The following is a 19,154-nucleotide window of genomic DNA, read 5'->3' on the forward strand; positions in this document are numbered from 1 at the left end:
TTAAATTCAAATTGGCCGCCAAACAATGGCATATTTTTCAACACCGACCATCGGCAGGGCTGCCTGACTATTTATTTGGGTGTTTGGTATGACCAGGCTGGTAACGCCGCCCGCCCCCTTTTTAGTGCTCGAAAGCGCGCAAACTATCATCGACTATCGTTTGTTTTGTTTTCTTTGCCGGCGGCTTTATTTTGGTTTTTGGCAGATAGGACATAAATAAAGCCAACTGCCATGGATGACCAGGCTTGCCCGCGGTGCAAGACCACCAAGTACCGCAACCCATCGCTAAAGTTGATGGTCAACGTTTGCGGACACACCCTTTGCGAATCTTGTGTAGATTTGCTTTTCCTCAAAGGATCTGGCGCCTGCCCGGAGTGCATGGTGCCCCTGCGCCGAAACAACTTCCGCGTGCAGCTCTTCGAGGATCCCATGGTGGAGAAGGAGGTGGACATAAGGCGGCGGATACTACGCGACTACAACAAGCGCGAGGAAGACTTTGCCACGCTGGAGGAGTACAACGACTATCTGGAAGAGATCGAAAACATCGTGTTCAACCTGTGCAACAACATCGACATCTTTGAGACGAACAAGCGCATCGAGGCCTACAAGCGGGACAACCGCGAAGTGATCCAGCGCAACAAGACGCGTGTCGGACGCGATGAGTACGCCTTGGAGGAGATGCTCGAGATGGAACGCGTGCAGGAGGAGTCCCGAAAGAAGGAACTCGAGGAGTTGGAGATCGAACACAAGAAAAAGAAGGCCCGCGACAAGCAGGCTCTGATCGAAGAGCTCATGCACAGCGGCAAAGACGCCGCCCAGATCGTCAACGAGTTTGCCGAAAAGGCGGAAAAACAACGCGAGGAGGAAAAGCAACTGCCACCACCCAAGCCGGCAACAGGGTTCTCCACGGGCATTAAGTTCGGACAGACTGCAGATCCTTCGCTGCTGCCCGTTCCCAAGTCTGAGGAGGGACCGCTGTTTGTCTATGAGCCGTTGTTGGTCATGACCGAAGGACCTGCGCCCCCGCCGCTTGATGAAATCGAGGCCAAGGGCTACATACAGCATATTCGCGCAGATACGCCGCAGGAGAACGCCGGTGGCTTTACCTCTACCATCGCTTGCGAACGGGCCCTCCAGGAAGCCCTGCAAGGACTCTACTACACGCCCACGGCGGGACTGTCGCTGCTCACTTAGATAAGCCAGAGCAGGAAACAGGTCAATAGCGCCCCGAGCACATAACGCTTACTTTGTTGAACAAATGTGTCCTATACGAATCCATCAAGTTAACTCTACTACTTAATTAACCTATTATTATGAAATAAAATACCGTTTATACGAGACACGTTTTTCGCTGACCCATCAAACGAGGCAGCTGTGCGAGTTCAACTTGCACGCCTCGTTTCTAGTTCATTGGGTCATCATTCATCAGTCGGGAGGCCTTGGGCTTGAAGAGTACAATGGTCAGGCGTTGCTTGATTACAGACTTTGTTTATTTTTTAAATACTTTTAACAGTAAATAATTATAGGCATAGTACATATGCTAGATAAACATACAATGGATTTTATCGGGCTCTTTATACAGTACACAGAGTTATAGTTAAATTATATGGTACTTCGGACGAGTAGCTCGCCGCTTTCTAATTACTACTTGCACAGTAAGAGGTAAATATGTTCTGCGCTCGTGCCAGATGCGAGATTTGGCCACAGATGGATTATCCTAGCCAAGTACATATGAACTGGTTAACTTAAGGCCTATGGGTGATCGATGGGGGAAGATTACAGAGTGCGGGACAGATGACAATGAGTGCTTTAATACAATTCAAAACTATGCTTTCATATATAGATGATCAATATACACATTTAACATAAACTCGGGTGGATCACGCTTCTCGAGCCGGAGTCGCTTGCTCTTGGAATGTGGAGGCAGCGGCTGGCGGAAACTACCTATAGCCAGGACGAACAGTGGTGGCCGATAGCGATAGCGCCTAATAGTAGGTAGCATAACGTTTAATTTAGACGTAAATTTGGTCTTAACAATCTAATTAAAATGTTAACATTTAAATATAGTTTTTCGCACACGCCTTGGATGATTGAACATACAGCTAGTATTAGAAATGGCTGCGGGCCGTGCAACCACATGCTAGTGCCCGGCGGAGCTATGATTGTTTGCGATACACTACTGATAGTTTCTTTGTTGACATGATTTGCTTTGCTGCAACGGCAGCGGGTTGCATCCGCATCCGAGTTCACTTGGGTCTGGAATTGGGCGTTGGCGCCCTGAGAACTATCCATTGCTTCGAAATCCTGATGCATTGGCGTTCGCTCTCGACTTGTTCTCCTCCTGTGTTTCAATTGGTGTTCAAATACGTGTGGGTGTGTATTTGGATGCGCAAAGCAAAAATCAGCAGGCAGTAGTCATAAATTGCATTTCTAACTAAACAGAGTCGTCTGCAATAAACACAAGAAAATGAATGAGTTATTTGTTTGTTTGCTTTCGGGGAGTGCAGACAAAATCACGCATACGCACCGTGATACCACCATTTAGTCTTTTTGGGATTTTTATTGCAGGTCTTTACGTAGAGCGTGTTATCCGGCGGACGCTTCTTCTCGCGACAGCTGCTCAACATGGAGGCTATGCTAAGGCACACCGACTGCACCGACAGCGCCGGCGACCAGTCCTCGGTCAGAATGGATAGGCAGATGTGCCCATTGCTGTACACATGGGGATGCACTGGTATGTTGCTGCCAATGAAGGTCACCTTAATATGGAAAAAAAAGAGTTGAATGTTTAAACAAGCACTGTGGGCAGCCTCCTTTGTTGCACTCACCTCGGGCGAATCGAAGGGATATTTGTTGTTGAATTTGAACAGCAGCTGGAAGTCCTCGCCCTCGTAAAGTGTGCCCTCGAAACCTTTAATATTTATTTTCCATCTGTAATCGAGAGGCACCAAAGAGACTTATGAGCACAATTGCAGGCATTGTTTTCGGCATGTTTTATTTTTTATTTTAAGCGCGCTTAATGTAAACCAGTTTCGGTTTCAGTTTTCGCTGAACTTGGCCCACTCTACTCACTCGGATAAATTTTGCTGTACGCTCTCAGTGTCAACGGTAACGCCCGGTGGCGGCTCCTTGATCAGGGACATCAACTCTTTGTGCAGCCGGCGCTGTGGGTGGGAAACAAAAAAGGGAGAGCTCAAATTAGTGAATGACTTGGCATGTCGGGAGTCGGAAGACGGGAGACGGGAGTATCTTATCTTGGACCAACACAAAGCCGGGCCAAATGGGCCTTTTGTTTTTCGCTTTTCTCTTATTGGAGTGCTTAAAAATTATTTTTTCCGCCCATCTTATCGGCTCGCGATTTCTCCTTTGGCTTACAAGCGCCAATATACTCTACATGACGGGTACATAATGCCGCAAATACATACAGACAGTCCCCGATAAGATAAAACCAAATGTCACTGAAATTTATAGAACTGTCGATTGTGTTCCGTCTTGCGGTTTCCTTCTCCCCCGCGTATCGCTTTGGGGGACATTGTGGCCCCGTTCCTCACAAAAAACAATGAGCTGGTGATTAAAGGACGACCACATAAGGGGCCCCGGAATTCGCAGTCGGACTACCCCCGGGGATTACTGTTTGGAGAAGTTCAGCATGACCGATCGCCAGCTGAGTGGCTAATACCTGGCCAAAGTTCAGTGGGTTCCCACAGATACGCTCTAGGTTACTTGCCTCCCATCGACAGTTGTCCAGCTGGAGGGGTTTTCCGCACTTGGAGACTGGTGGTGTTTTGGGCTCCTTCGGCTCGGTTATGATCTCCGACTTGGGGATCTTGTCTTTGGACTTTTTGAATAGCTTCAGCATTTTTAATAACTAGTAGTTACTGTCACCAAATTATGTCACTGGGCACTGTTTCACTTTGTTTATAGCACAAATGATTCACAAAGCAAATGTTACTAGACGGCTGCGAAAACCTAAAGTTTGTGAGTTATTTATTTTCGACACTTTTCCTCAATATGCTACTGCTTCTCCCAAGGACCGGGGCGGTGACTAGAAGGGGCGTGGCAGGCACATCACTTATTCGCGAGCTGGTAGCTGCTCTTGCGCCAACGTTCGTGGGACGACTGCAGGAAAGCGCCGAGAAATTTGTGGGAGAGACTACTGCCGCGGCCGGGTGAGCCAAGTGACGAAGCCCGACGTCGCGACGTGTTTTGGTGTGCGTAGCCCGTCGACGGGGCTGCACTGGCCCCCACCCGCTGCCACACCACCCCCTCGGCCGTCCTGCGAAATACACATTTTGCACTATCGAAAAATGAGAATTCGCAAAGTGCAACAGCCCAAACTAGTTTATAAAACGGGCAAGTGGCTCACAGCTGGTAGCTGGTTTGGGCTTGAGCTGGGCTCTGACTGGGTTCTGTTGTCTCCCGTATCACGAGATGTGGGCTCTCCGCCGTCGCCCCGACTCGGGGAGCTGTAGGTAACATCGCTTATCGGACCACAGCCCTGGCACGCAGCCATTACCTGATAAGCAGGGCGATTAGATTGCGGCGATAGCCATGCAGATACGCACTGGTACCTACATACTCATCCCAGCACAGTGCAAAAAAGTGTAAACAACAAACAAATCGAAGTTTGTCAACAGGTTTTCGGTATAAATTTCCCCTCAGGAAACTTTAAGAGAGATAAATATTTGCGCTTTGTCTTTTAATTAAAAACTATTATACACTCATGCCAAGATGGGGGTCTTGTCTGCTGATGATGATGTTTCAACAACAATTCCATCAATCTTTTCCCACAGTGCACGGTTCTCAGCACAAAAGGGAAGCAAGTGGTCAAGTGGGCTCTGGGAAGCCTACGTCAATGGATCATGCATTTCAATTGATGCCACAATGGGATCTTTCGATGAAATGAAGACCGACGACCCATGATTAGAGCCAATAAAGCAGTGGCCCATATGATCGATTATGTAAGCTTACAGAAAAACTGGTCTAGCCAGAGCGCCACTAGATACATAGTTGGTATAGCTGGTAGACAGTGAGTAATGTGTGTTGTGGTTCCCAAATGCCCAGATTCCGAACTGGGCCAGGCCATTAAACACACTGCCAGCTCTGCGGGGGTTACATGCGTTTATTTTAGACTCTATCAAGCGCGGAGAGCCAAACAAAAGCTGCTTGAATCACCCAGAACGACCGAGACCGAGAGCAATAAATAAATAAAATGCAATCGAATGCCAAAGTCTGCGAGGAGAAGTTATAGGGAATTTTGTGGCACCAGCCTACAGGCCAACAATGGCCCGGCCAATTCTTCGCCAATAAAGCCCAACAGCCGCAGCGCAAAGTGTAAACAAATAAACCACCCAGGCTGACAGACAGATGGGCGGGCCTAGGGGGACGACTGCTTGTTTTTGTTATTCTTTTTTTAATTTCCGAGAATATTTTTTGAGTAAACAGATCCAGAGGTGGCTGATGAAAAAGCGTGCCAAAGCCGAAATACCTTGTGGCTGATAAACGCTACAGCTTGTGCTTGTGGGCATCTGATAAACCCACAAATTTCTCGGCCAAGAGGGTGAAGGACGATTAGCGTCGATATAAACAGGTGAAATGGGGGCGGACGTGAATCACGCCCTCGAAAACGGTTTGGAAATTGTATTTGCTGGCCAACCTTCGACTCTGAATCATGCCAGGCCAAAGCAAACAAATCAAACTACCCGGCGAAAGCCCCACTCTGGCCAAATTATGCAACTGCGAGGCCCAGGCCCAGGCCCAGGCCCAGTCCCAGACCCAGACCCAGACCCAGACCCAGACCCAGCCCCCAAAGCCATATAAAGCGATTTCCTGAACCGGAGAAATGCTAAGCGCATTACAAGGAAAAACAACGGCCAGAAGCGGAAGAACACTAAGAGGGGAGGGCCGTTGATTATGTGTGCACTGTAGCCTTAAACTTGCCAAATAAGCAACGTGTGCCCTTCGCCGACGTTGCCGGAATCGATACACCATCCCCTACGTCATCAGTTCGTTAGCCAGTCAGTAGTGACGTCAGAGATCGTGCTTTCTGCCGCTGATGAAAATAAGAACGAAAACCTGATGCGCCAGTTTGGGGTTTATCATCTGGGCAGGTAGCAGCGGTATGTGTCACGTTCGCGGCGGATGAGCAACAAGTTCCAGGCCGCTTCCAGAGCATCGTCTTCTTGGACTGATTGCGGCTGATACAGACACTACGAGTGTGTTCTTTTTTAATCAAGTCGCAGCGCAATCCATCGAACCGAGGACGTGCTGCTGCCGCTCACACGGGAAAGGGGCGTGCAATTACAATAGCATGTCAGAGAGGCAATGGCTATTTAATTAAACTTCAATGGAACATGTCGCCATTTACGAGCGAAATCAATATAAAAGATTGAAAGGCGGCGGAGGAAATCAGATGGCTGGCTGTGCCTGAGCAAGTGGTGCCCTCAATTTATGCAAATCTAGATAAACTAATAAAATCTTCTACAAACTAGTTTGTCTTTTAACAGCTGATAGACTGATATACCATAGAATAAGCTTATGAATTTTTAAAAACAACATTGATATGGACGATTAAACAAAATATATTAGCATAGTATAGTAGCCGCCTCTCAACGCAAATATAATTGCGCAGGTACTCGTTTAGGAATACCTATTGTCAGCGAAATCTTAACGATCACGTTCCACAGGTCACCAAGTACGATAACCCCATTGCGCCTAGTTTGGCGACAATATAAAGGGAACACGAGCTCGTGTCGGCAAACAGAGATGGATTGCACCCATATGGCTGTAAAAGCTGCCATTAAGGCTTAAACTCCCCCTTTGATTGCCTTCTGATGCACGTGGGAGGGTCTCGGAAGGCAAATCACTTCCTTATGGCCCCACATTGTTTTGTGGTGGCAGACTCTTTGTGATCGACGCGCAGAATGTGCCCATGCATATTTCATGATGCCTGGGACCAGCGCCACTGTCAACTAGATGTTCTTAGACAGGTTCTCGTCGCGCGTATTTATAGAGCCACCGCCGCCCATCCCTTCCTGCGCCACTATGGCCTGGGAGCGCCGGCCAATTAATATGTGGAGCGCGTGCCAAAATTCGCCAAGAGGCGGCGGTTTGGTAATCGCCCAGAGGAACCCTGGGAAAAGCAGACTGACGGTGATCAATGTTTGGTTTCGGCAATGCTGAACCTGCACAAATCGAGTTTCGGATTATGTATTAATTTTCGCGGATTCGGCGGAGCGGCGCGTGCGAATTCGCGTGGCATCGAGAACTGAATGAGAGGTCGGTCGCCGGCGATGAGCTTCTATTTTCAGAGGTTCGGTGAGTGAGCGATATAAAAGAGATACGGGTGGAGGCAGTGAAGTGTCTTCGCTAGAGAGAGCAAGAGTGGCCCGCCAGCTAGGATGGATGGTTCGCCTGTCCCTGCATTGTTTACTTGGCATAAACAAGGTGCAATGGATGCCGTGTAAACAATTACCAGTCGGTTGCGCGGAAGAGGCCCCTGGTATGTGCATCTGATACCTGTCGTGGGTGGCAATTAGCAGCTCGGAACCGATGACCTCCAGGTCCGGCGCCGTCACAAAGAACCGCCTCTTTCAGCTGCATTATATAATAAATATCAGTTCTCAAGGAAGCCGAGCTGGACTTTCTTATCGGAAAGCTGCGTCAGAGACTCGCTTGCTGAAACGATAAGATGACGTTGAACCACGGCAGGCCAGGCCAGCCAGACCAGACAAGGCGGAAGAGAAACAGTGAAAGATCGCAGATCGCAAACATTGGCACAGCTGTCCCGCCCCCTGTGTAAGCCCCACCCTGCACCCTCTTCCCCATGAAACCCAATAAGCCAGCCCCCAGCTCCTCACCTCACTGGGCGACATCGATGACATGCTGCTCCTGGGAAGCTCCGTGCTGACGTCGATGCGGCTCCTACTCCGTTTTGGTCCGGTCCTGCCAGTAGCTTCTCTTGCGAGGGCGTTATCGTTGCTAATTGAGTACGTGGGGGGGATAGGGGATTATGTTGTTAAGCAGTGCCAAATGTTATTAGAAAAATAAATATCGTCGAGAGAGCCGACAGTGTGACCCTCTGAGAAGGCAGTGTTGCGAAACGCCCACTCACCAACTGCGCACGAAAATACCGCACTTGCACCGAGCAGCTGTTCTGTTGGTTCGGATTTTGCAGTTTTTCGATTTTCAATAACCGCAGGACACTAAAAATTTTATTTTTGTATTGAAATATATTGACAAAATTAGTGCCTATTCGACTTAACTGTCTCGTTTGACAAGGTTTTTTTCCGAATGAACATAGCCAACTATTGGCGTGAGATTACATCGATTGATTTTTAACCATAAGAGGACTTTGTCGATAATATTTGTAAATTAAAATTCAAATTAAAAGAAATACTTCAGAATTTAAACCTTAAACAGTATAGTTTGTTTTTGATTTTTTCCCCTTGTTTTGATTCCTACTGGAAGTTTTTGAAATTAAACGGTCACATTCCAGTCTTGAAACAGCTGATTTCTTCTTATCAATCCTGATGGTCAAAATCAAAACAAAGTCTAATTAGATTACATTTGTGTTTAGAGTTTGTTGGTATGGATGGCATACTAATACAAGACCTATCAGTTTTTACTTTACCACCTTAGATTACGGTATCAAGACGCCATGGGAGAGGAGAGCAGCGAAACCGGTGATAAGCTGCAGCGAGGTACTATCTAGGAGGCACCTTTAAAACCGAGCGCTGCAGTTCTCCGCTCTCAGTATCGCACCGGCCTCGTTTGGATTAAGACTGGAAAATTACCTTTAGCACAACAGGTCTATCATGCATTTCGGAGTATTGGGAAGTGGCATCATTGGCCTTACCACAGCCCTAGAGCTGCAGAAGGAGTTTCCCACCGCAAGGGTTTCTGTGATAGCAGATCGGTTCAATGAGGATACCGTGAGCTATGTGGCTGCGGGGATCTTCCGGCCGGGCACTAGCTTCATGGGCCCCACCCAGGAAATTACGCAGTAAGAATCGCTTGGAGATTGTTCTCATATTTCGTGGTCCATAAAACTTGATTGCTCTTTGCAGGCAGTGGATGACAGATGCCTTCAACTACTGGGACGACCTGCGACGCTCCAAGGAAGCTCCATTGGCAGGCGTGTGCCAGCTTTCTGGATACATTTACTCCCGTACTTCCCCCTCAATCGTGCGGGTAAGCAATAGTTGCCTAGCGAGACCTAATCAGTGATTCTTATCTCTGGCAGCTTAATTCGATTAATTGAACGACTTTTGTTTACTGCTTCAGAATCACTTTATTGAGAAGCTGTTGCCTGTTTACCGACGTGCCACGGAGGAAGAGCTTAAGCTGTGCCAGGGCGGCTGGAAGTACGGCTCATTCTTCACCACCTGCCTAACGGAGAGTCGATTGTTCCTGCCTTATGCCACTCAAAAGTGAGTTGATTACTAGGTTTATTAATTTTATTTAAATTTTATTTATTCTCTTCGCAGGTTCCTTGAAAACGGAGGTGAAGTAGTCCGTCAGCATGTTAGCAACTTTTTTGAGGTGCCCAAAGGCTACGATGTCCTGCTCAACTGCACTGGTATGGGCGCCAAGGAACTGTGTAGCGACCAGCACCTGGTGCCCATTCGTGGTCAGGTGCTAAAGGTGCGGGCGCCGTGGGTGAAGACCGCCTTCTATGGAGACTATGACACCTATATCCTGCCCGGCTTCGAGACGGTCACCCTGGGCGGATGTCGGCAGTTCGATAGCTATAACACAGAATGGTGCAAGTACGATAGCATGGCCATCCGGGAGCGTTGCTATGACCTTCTGCCCAGCCTGCGAAAGGCGGAGATTGTTCGGGAGTGCGTTGGCTTACGTCCTCATCGTTCGGTGGTGCGCGTGGAGCCAGAGTTGCTTACAAACTCGGAGGGGCGGCGCCTCAAGGTGGTTCACAACTACGGACACGGCGGCTACGGCGTGACCACTGCGCCCGGCACGGCCAAGTACGCAGTGGGCTTGGTTCGCGATCTCCTAGCCGGGAATAGCAAGCTGTAGAGGTGATAAATTAATTGTTAATTGTTGGCCATTAAATTTTGTTATACCCATATGAGTTGGATCTTTGCCCCTTTCTTGCCTTTGGTATATGGGACGTACTTAAACGATTTGCCGAGATTACTTATCGGCTGTTTATGTCCTTGCATTTATGAGCTTCGAGGTAATTTCAAACTGCTCGGCTTGGGAGTGTTGGAAAACGTCTGGACAAAACCAGTGCGCATGTCTTGGCCATGAATGGAAAGCTCGACGGGGATTCGCCGCGAAAGCTACGCCCACACTCGTTTTTTGAACAGGCAACCCAGGCACGGGGACCCCATCGATTTTCACCAGCAGAAGCAGCAGCAGCAGCAGAAGTTAGCAGGGAAACTGTGTGGGCAGTAGTCAGTCAGGTTGAAACAGTTAAATTATGAAAACGTATACAAAACTTTCCCGTTAACTTCGCCGCAGCAGCCAATTCGCCGCCCGAGGAAAAATTCTGTGTGTGTCCTTTGGAGTCGACGTGTCGAAGCGAACGAACGGTGAAAAAAGAGGTGAAACAGTTGCAGGCGTCGCATTGCATCCGCTGAATAATTGAGACACCCACCAGCCACACACCCAGGCACTCACACATTGGATAGCCGAGCGGGACGAGCGGGGGCGTGAATAATTGATTGGGTAATCGTAAACAAAAGGCAGCGCGGCGTATGCCAGTCCAGTGCCAAGGCTGATTCGAGTCGAAAGGAGCTGCTTTCTTTGCGATTATCGATTGGTGTGTATGTGTATGTGTGCGGGCAACAACAACAGAGCGCCCACACTTCCTTGAGGGGATTCGCCCACGTCAACAACAGCAGGATCTTTGGACAGGAGAGCAGCAACAACAAAAGGATCCACAACTGCAACAGCAGCAGGAATAGCGCAGAAAAACCACACAAACCTCAAGACAGAGTAAGTGCATCTGACACAATAAGTATACGCCATGAGTGACCAAAAGCTGGGAATTGTGGGTCCTCTCCACTTACTTGTGTGCGTAGCTGAGTTCCATGTAGCCTTCGTGTGGTATGCCTTTGGCATATGCGGGTGGTTTAGCTGTTTAATTTATTCCTGTTTACTGGTTTGTGATACAGAAACCATACAGATAGCAAATATTTACGCAGAACACACTGCTTTTTTCAGGTCATTGTAGATTTGTTGTTGTATCTATCGAAGCATTTCATATAGAGCCTTTTAGGAAGAGCCACCATAGTTTGATTTGTGGTGACCTCCTAGACTGCCGAAAGTGCAATCAAAGCCAAGCAATGACCCCCTAAACGGGTCGAGGGATCTCCTCGCGAAAAATGTGCTCCCACGGAAACCATTAGTCCCGAAATTGAGCCCAGCTCTCGGCCAATATTGGGTTTCTTATCAATAATTAAACTAGCCCGCAGCTGCTGCCCGCTCAACAGCTGCTTAATCATTGGAAATTTGAAACATGAAAGAGCAGTAACCAGGGGGAGGTGGGGGAGCGTGGAGAGCCACCCCCGCACAGTGGGAAAAACAACAGAAAAAATCGATAATTACACGCAGGCGAGCAGATAAAAACACTTCCCCACCGCCTCTGATAAGAGTCGGGCGCTTATTGACTCGGGCCCGTCAGTTGTCAGTGGCAGGGCGTCCTGGCTGCCCTCCCCGAGATTCCGGAGCCTGCACAGAATCCAACCCACCCAGCCCGGTCCAGTGGCAGCTCCTTGGGCCTCCTCCGGGCTGCCTTACGCCGTGGCAGGCAAAAGCCTTGACGATGTCGTTCATCAGCAATCTGACAGCATTTCGCTGCTGCGCAACTTTTGATTTGCTGGAACGGGAGGCGGAAGCTGGAGTTGCCTATACACACAAATTATCGACACAATGTCGCTGGTTTGCATATGGAAGGCAAGCGACCCAGCAACTCGCTAGTTGGTAGTTGGCAGACCGAGAACAGCAAACAGTAAGCCGAGACCGTTGTCACTTTGGCCAAGTCAAGGCTGAAAGTTTTCAAGGCCGCACAACAACCCTCCACCTCCTGCTCTCGGCCCGCTCCCCGGCAGCAGTTTCTCTTTGAGCTTTCCCAGTGACGTGACAGCCATGGATAATCAAGTAGGGAGGATAGCGCCCACCCCATCCTAGCCATCATGTCCCATCCCTTTTGGGTCACATGTCAAAAGGGCTGGGTTATGCTTCAGAAAATATAAACGCAACTTGTTTAATCCACGCGCACGCGATTCAATTAGTTCCCTGCATGGAGAGCAGCAGCTGGCCCCCATTCGGCCTTGACGAGTCTGCTCCATGTCCACTTTCAGTTCCCCTTGGAGAGCTCTTGTTCCGCGTGCAGCTAGGACAACTAATGGAGTGTCTTTTGCATCCCGGGCTAGGGCGGGAGGCAGTCCTATTCGCAGAGTTCAATGCGTAGTCCAATGTTGACGCCATCGCCAACGCCACAAATGGCATCGGCCTTGCAGCCGTTCTGGCTGGCGTTCACCCCCAAGCCCGGTCCTCGTGCCTCCCTGTTTATCAGCTCCTCCTGCGAGTCCAGCTGGAGGCCGCACTTTCCGGGCAAGCATTTGGCCTCGTTGCTACCGCTAAAAATCACAATTCCAGGCGCTCGATGGTGCATCTGCGGCGGCACGGAAGGAGCCATGTTTGCCAGGTTCTGTGGCTGTTCCTGTTCCTTGATTTGCGGCATGTCCTTGCGCATCAATGTGGTCATACAGAGGCTAGTATTGCTGCTGCTCGTAATGATGGTAGTAGTGTCGATGGTTTCCACCAGCTGGCCCTCGTCCTCGGAAGCGATGGCGATGGCAGCCGCCTCCCGCTCCCGCTGTAGTTGCCTCTCCCGCTCCAGTAGCACCTGGCGCTCCTGCTCTAGGCGCTCCTCCTGTTCCTCCTGAGCCTGCTGCTGGCAGAGCTCCACGTGCAGTCGGGCCAGTTGGGCGGCATCGTAGGGGCAGAAGCAGTTTAGGTTGACCACCCGGTTGCCCATGTGCTGGACTGGGCGGCAGTTACGGGTAATGGGCGATATTCCATCCGAGCCCAGCAGCAGGCGGAAGTGGCGAAGCTGAAAGTCACTGATGGCGAGGGATTCTGGAAAGATGAACCATTCGGTGCCCTGGTAGCAGGGCGGGTGGGTAAGAGAGCCACCGTAAGAGTAGAATCCTGTGCGGAAAGCGTACATCAAATAGGAGAGTGGGAAGGGCGGGATGTCCACTCGCTTTCCCGGTTGCTGCACCAGGCGCAGATTCTGGACCAGCGGGTCCAGGAACGGATTATGGGCCGACAGCTCGAATACATAGCCAATCATCAGAAGGTCGTAGCTGCTGGTGCAGGCCCGGGGCACTCCGGATCCCGCCCGGTGCATCACCTGCATTTCCAGCGGGAACTTGCGGTGGTTGATAGTGTGCTCGGATCCCTCACTGTTGCACCAGCCCCAGTGGAAGCGCAGCTCCAGAAAGGTGTAGCTGGCCAGGAGATCGGCTCCACTGATGGTCGGAGCATTGCCATGGAACTGGGCGCGCAGCACTAGGGTCTGTCCAGTATTCTCCAGCTGGATGCTGGCCGGTAGGTCGTCATAGTGGTTCCAGTTGAGCAGCTCCCGGATGGCCAGGCGCTGGATCTGGCTCTCGTCTATGTTCACCGGGCTCTGGAAGGACGGCTCTTGCTCCAGGGACTGGCATCCAGGTCCTGTCGACTTGCCCATCCAGGTGTGTGGTCCATGATCCATGTCGTAGCCATAGCCCACAGATAGACAATCAGAGCGGGAACTAATCCCACAAGTGAAGCGGAATGGAGCCTTCATCCAGAGCAGCATTCGCTGGTAGCCCTCCCTGAGCGCCTCCTGATCAGCCTGGCATGCCACGCCCACGGCCAGACAAAATATAGTAGTGACCAGCGGATGCTGGAGTACTAGCCCTAAGACTTGGGTCACCACCAGCCAGATAAGCTGGGCCAGTAGGGCCAGTACTGTTCCGAGTGTGGTGTCGAACATCTTTCTTGTGATCTTGGGATCTCGGAATCGCGGATCAGGATCCAAGGAACATGGGACAGAAACGGAATGAAAAGGTAGAAACGTACCAAAAACAAACTCGATCAATGCAACGTTGCGATCCCTTTAAATTTTCCGCTTATTTTTTTCCAGTTTCCGATTCGAAGTCTATCACTGTTACTCAGGCGAATGTGTTTATGTGAATGGGGTCTAACGAGTTCTCTGCTCAGGGATACGAGTTGACATTGGGGGCAAGGCACCTTATTTAACTTTAAATATCACTGGGAAATGTTGATACCCAGAAAGCATATCTTAGAAATTTGATTACTTGTTTTGCTGTTGAATCGGAATAATGGAACAAAATACAAACTATTTTAGTAAAGACCTTGTAAAGATTTTGCAACATCATATGAACTATAAAATGGGGCACCATTTTGCAAAAACTACTTTTAACAAAGGTTCCATGTACTTTTCCTTAAATCTAACTAGTAGGAAGAATATCTTCATAATATGTAAGTTTGCTAAAGCAAAGACTAAAAAAGCTATGGGATTTTCTGCTAAGGATAGTGGTCTGTATATGTGAATGGATACATTAGGCACAAAACACAAGCTGTAGAATAAAATAAAAATGATATATTTCGAATTTTAAGGATTGCATTATAACTTATACTCTTTCTTACTAATCGTTGAATTTTGGTTATATATTTTCAACAGAAAAAAAAACCGTAGACAGATATAATGGCTAGTGGTGGAGATCCAAAGTGGCAAAAGGATGCTGCCGACCAGAACTTCGACTACATGTTCAAGCTGCTCATCATTGGAAACTCCAGCGTGGGCAAGACCAGCTTCCTCTTCCGCTACGCCGACGATAGCTTCACATCCGCCTTCGTCTCCACGGTGGGCATTGACTTCAAGGTGAAGACCGTCTTTCGGCATGACAAGCGCGTGAAGCTCCAGATCTGGGTGAGTGCTCACACAAAGTGTAGCCTACTTTTATGGGGCGTTTCAGGTGTGGGACCGACTGTTTGACTGTTTGACCCCGATTAGTTTTATTAGGTGGCCTGGGGGGCGATGATTCAATTCATCCCACGGAGGGCACTAAACCGGAAGCCTGAGTCATTGATTTATTGATTGGCCAGTGCAGGTGAGCGCACTCTGGAGCACTTTGGAAGCTCAAGCAACGTGGCTGTTGGTCCCGATAAGAGTCTTTTCATTTTCCTTGTTAAAATTGCATTTATGGTTTGTTACTAAAACGGATTGTTCGTTTCTTTCAGGACACGGCTGGGCAGGAGCGGTACCGCACCATCACCACAGCCTACTACCGCGGGGCCATGGGCTTCATCCTGATGTATGATGTCACCAACGAGGACAGTTTCAACTCAGTGCAGGATTGGTAAGAGCTTGGGGGAAACACCTCGATTGTCTTTCGATTAACTGAGATTCGCTTTTCCAGGGTCACACAAATCAAGACTTACTCCTGGGACAATGCCCAGGTGATCCTGGTGGGCAACAAGTGCGACATGGAGGACCAGCGAGTGATTAGCTTCGAGCGTGGCCGCCAACTGGCCGACCAACTGGGAGTCGAGTTCTTCGAGACATCCGCCAAGGAGAACGTCAATGTCAAGGTAAGTATCTGGAGAATTACCATAACAAGAGGTCCTGGAGTAATGTGGCCCCTTTTCAGGCTGTGTTCGAGCGGCTGGTGGACATCATCTGCGACAAGATGTCCGAGAGCCTGGACGCCGATCCAACGTTAGTGGGCGGGGCCCAGAAGGGCCAGAGGCTGACGGATCAGCCCCAGGGCACGCCCAACGCCAACTGCAACTGTTAGAGTCATGTCCTGCGGAGCAAGTGCACCACAGTAACAACAGCAACAGCAACTGCAACAACCATAGACACAGAATTTGAAAACTAAAAACTAGCTAATTAGTCAGCATTGGATCGGGGGACTTGCAGCTAATTCGCCAGTAGCCGTCGGAAAACGAAAACGATGATATATAAGTGCTTCCTCCCCATCCCGTAGGCGGGGGGCACTACCAAATTTGTAACGATATGTGTATGTATATCCTTTCGTTCGGTCGCCTCAGTGTAAATGTCAAAATGTTATTTAATCCGCTGTTTTTCAATTGTAATTGGTAATTGGTAATTTGTAATTTGTAATCTGTAATTTGTAATTTGTAATTGGTAACCTGGTAAGATGAATCGGCTGGTCTCAGCGCGCCACCGACAAACATTTGATGAAATGTGTGAATTGAATTGCAAAATGAAAACTATGAAACATGAACAAGAGCAAAGAATTTAACTAAAGTCCGAGCAGTCCGGCACTAATTAATCGTGCACCCAGATAGTGCTGATTATTTGATTTGAGGTTATCCAGGTGGTCAGTCAGTATTTTTTAATCGAATCGAATCGAGTCGAGTCGTTCTCCAAATGTAAATACGCTGGCTAAGAACTGTACAGTTTGCGATGCTTGACGAAACGCACAAAAGCTAGCGAATCGGTGAAACTATATAGCTACACGATCCCCACTCAAAACCATGTACATGGCTTGCCGTACTTAGTCCCCCACACACACACACAGTCTACACACAGATATGTAGTAGAGTCCTTGCAGTCCTCGAACACAGGGCAGTCTACACACAAAGACACACCTCTTGAAATTCAAGTAAGTAAGACATTATTATTAAATATTATGATTATATTATTATTATTATGTACGTATGTATTTATGTAGTGAAATGGAAAATTTTAATGTGTTGCAAATGGTAAATGAAATATATATATATATACATCAAATATACAAGTACCGCATAGACTACTAACCGACCCTATAGGCATATGTAGAGGTTATTGCAGTTTTCTGTTCCGTTCGGTTCCCTTTCGATCTCCGGTCTCCGCCTCACGCGTCCCTGGACCTAATCCGAGGACAAGTGTGACAATAATCCGCAGGAGGTTTATAGTTATCATACCCGAGTCCCCCAGCCCCAAGGACAGGCCCCAAACCAATTGACTTTTGCACACTTTTCACGATTTTTGTTTCAAATCAACTAAGAGAATATTGCGAACTGAATCCGGAATGTGAGTTACTTGAACCCACCGAGCCAGCTGAGAGATCGGTGCATTTAATTTGCCAGCTTCTTTTATATGCACAGCCCTGACTCCTGACCCTCTGTCCCACCCCTTTTGAACCAAGGCTTTCCTTTGATTTGGACGCTTGAGAACTTGAAAACAAACTGCTGCCGCGGCTAAATTCTCGGGAGGATCAGGCGGGAACGAGGACTTGTATAGCTGAACCAGGCTGAAACTGCTGAATCCGAATATGTAACTGAATATTGTATTTTCAAATGCTCGTTAATGTTAAATATGTGTACAAGCAGAGTTTCACTTGAATTAATGATTAAATTAAAGGCATATCGCTGTATTATAAATACCCAAAAGGCAGGAATAAAGATAACCAATCGAACACCCACACCACGTTCACATCCACTGAGAAAAATGCACAACGAGTTGCTTAGCGCCAGAATATAAAGCTAGAAAGAGTGAGGGCGGGGATGGGAGAGTCTTACCAGAGATACATATATGGAAGGAATGTGGAAGAGTTAACGATAATAGTGAAAATTCTATACGAAAATGCCTTAACACACTTCGGTCTTTTGGCATTCGAACTGTTTTGTAAAATAACAACATAATCATACAACTTGCATAGCCACCTCTTCAGGTATTTATCTTTGTATTCGTATGTGGATTCGCTTTTAGTCAGCCTCCCTAATCAAATAATCCAACCGGTCTAACTAAAGCCACTAACAACTAACAATAAAATCAAATCAAATAACTCAAAAATAACGAGAAACAATTAATTGTTGATGATGTTCAGGCATTGCATAAGCATAATGCAAACATTTTTGCGCTACATTGTTGTCATTTAAGCAAATACTTAGCATAACATATATATTGATTATTGCATTGTGTAGTCAGCTAAACGAAAACGAAAAAATATTTGTAAACCCTTTGAAAACAATTCCAATTCCAACTCAACAAAACAATGACATTATTTGTATTCCATTTGAATTGCAACAAGGATAACCTAACCCCACTAGGACCTGTATACAGAAGCGTCAAAATAAAAGCAAAGTATTTCAATATATTATTCAATGATGGTTTTAACACTAACACATCTCTGCATACCCGTACTTATGAGAATACTAACATAGATATACAGATACACACATATATACATAATATACACATAATGGTATTGAAATTATTGTATTCCCATAATAAAATATATGCAAAAGGTGTATGGTAAAACTAAGAAACGGCTTTCGTGTTTTGTATCTGGATCTCTCATTATTTCAGCAATATCATCCTGGGTAAGTAATTAAATTTAGCTGAAACTCTTCATGCTGAAACTGATTAGAAGCTCGTCGTATCTCGGTTTCTCGGTAAAAGACGCATTCTATCTCAGAGCTAATCTAAGGAAACTCGCCCACAAACATTTCTTTGAGGATTAAGGAATATTTTATATTTTGCTACATGTCTGTTATCCCGAAAACGATGTAACCTCCGTTTAAGATTGGGATAATGCTAGTGCTCTGCTAATCCAGGACCACTGATAATGGTTCTGCCCGTGGAGACGTAGTTAAACCATTAGATAAGTGGACAACAAGAGAAAGATCGATTACGAAAAATTAAAAAAAAAAACTTTATAGAAAAACATTTATAGAAGTAGATATATATATTCAAGGGATGGCGTCAATACGTATAAGACTTTGCTATACCATTGTTCCTCATAATGTGAATTTTGAAAAACATTCCAGGCTTCTTTCTGCAGTATCACAAGGCATATTTTAATTCGCATTTTTTATAATCTTCCAGTATGTGTAAAATTGAGGTAAATGGACTTAAATGAAAATTTTCTTTAAAATCCTTAAAATAACAAAGAATAATCATCCTAAGCATTACTTTTCTATAAGTTCTTTTTGGAAAGAGGTGGAAAACATCGATGTTCGATAAGACGATCGAAGTTGATTTTGGGAAGCCAAGCTCTTTAAAGAGGTTGCCATTAAGTTTTGATGAAAGCTTATTAAAGCATTATTATTAAAAAAAATAACGTTTTTTCCAAGGTGGCACTTTCTTTTTCATAAAT

General features: G+C 47.2%; 5 protein-coding genes across 7 annotated transcripts; 3 read left to right on the top strand and 2 right to left on the bottom strand.

Annotated features, from left to right (window-relative positions):
* The first annotated feature begins 146 nt into the window (after positions 1 to 146).
* Mat1 (CDK-activating kinase assembly factor) lies at positions 147 to 1,338 on the top strand. Its single transcript, XM_017251182.3, has one exon. The coding sequence runs from the start codon at positions 232 to 234 to the stop codon at positions 1,192 to 1,194; it is 963 nt and encodes a 320-aa protein (XP_017106671.2). The 5' UTR covers positions 147 to 231; the 3' UTR covers positions 1,195 to 1,338.
* A 130-nt stretch (positions 1,339 to 1,468) lies between these two features.
* On the bottom strand, positions 1,469 to 8,291 carry LOC108132012 (ubiquitin-conjugating enzyme E2 W). Of its 3 annotated transcripts, XM_017251193.3 has the most exons (6): positions 8,114 to 8,291; positions 7,860 to 7,980; positions 3,073 to 3,164; positions 2,829 to 2,931; positions 2,528 to 2,759; positions 1,469 to 2,448 (listed from the first exon to the last, which is right to left on the bottom strand). In XM_017251193.3, exons 2-6 carry the CDS (start codon positions 7,881 to 7,883, stop codon positions 2,435 to 2,437), a joined length of 465 nt encoding a protein of 154 aa, XP_017106682.1. In that variant the 5' UTR covers positions 7,884 to 7,980; positions 8,114 to 8,291; the 3' UTR covers positions 1,469 to 2,434. The 3 variants fall into 3 exon arrangements, with proteins under 3 accessions (XP_017106682.1, XP_043066693.1, XP_017106680.1); XM_043210758.2 differs by lacking the exons at positions 7,860 to 7,980; positions 8,114 to 8,291 and adding an exon at positions 3,680 to 4,094; XM_017251191.3 differs by lacking the exons at positions 7,860 to 7,980; positions 8,114 to 8,291 and adding an exon at positions 3,728 to 4,089.
* Positions 8,292 to 8,435: 144 nt separating this feature from the next.
* Positions 8,436 to 10,090, top strand: Daao1 (D-amino acid oxidase 1). The gene is made up of 5 exons (XM_070278111.1): positions 8,436 to 8,587; positions 8,641 to 9,004; positions 9,069 to 9,192; positions 9,286 to 9,431; positions 9,489 to 10,090. The coding sequence occupies exons 2-5, from the start codon at positions 8,817 to 8,819 to the stop codon at positions 10,036 to 10,038; spliced, it is 1,008 nt and encodes a 335-aa protein (XP_070134212.1). The 5' UTR covers positions 8,436 to 8,587; positions 8,641 to 8,816; the 3' UTR covers positions 10,039 to 10,090.
* A 254-nt stretch (positions 10,091 to 10,344) lies between these two features.
* Rab3 (RAS oncogene family member Rab3) lies at positions 10,345 to 18,324 on the top strand. Its single transcript, XM_017251188.3, has 5 exons — positions 10,345 to 10,962; positions 14,723 to 14,971; positions 15,283 to 15,401; positions 15,462 to 15,633; positions 15,693 to 18,324. The coding sequence occupies exons 2-5, from the start codon at positions 14,747 to 14,749 to the stop codon at positions 15,837 to 15,839; spliced, it is 663 nt and encodes a 220-aa protein (XP_017106677.1). The 5' UTR covers positions 10,345 to 10,962; positions 14,723 to 14,746; the 3' UTR covers positions 15,840 to 18,324.
* Positions 12,202 to 14,234, bottom strand: CAH13 (Carbonic anhydrase 13). Its single transcript, XM_017251180.3, has one exon. It carries the CDS (start codon positions 14,009 to 14,011, stop codon positions 12,416 to 12,418), a length of 1,596 nt encoding a protein of 531 aa, XP_017106669.2. The 5' UTR covers positions 14,012 to 14,234; the 3' UTR covers positions 12,202 to 12,415.
* Positions 18,325 to 19,154: the final 830 nt, after the last annotated feature.

The sequence above is a fragment of the Drosophila bipectinata genome, chromosome 2R (genome assembly GCF_030179905.1).
Source record: "Drosophila bipectinata strain 14024-0381.07 chromosome 2R, DbipHiC1v2, whole genome shotgun sequence".
Taxonomy (NCBI): Eukaryota; Metazoa; Arthropoda; class Insecta; order Diptera; family Drosophilidae; genus Drosophila; species Drosophila bipectinata.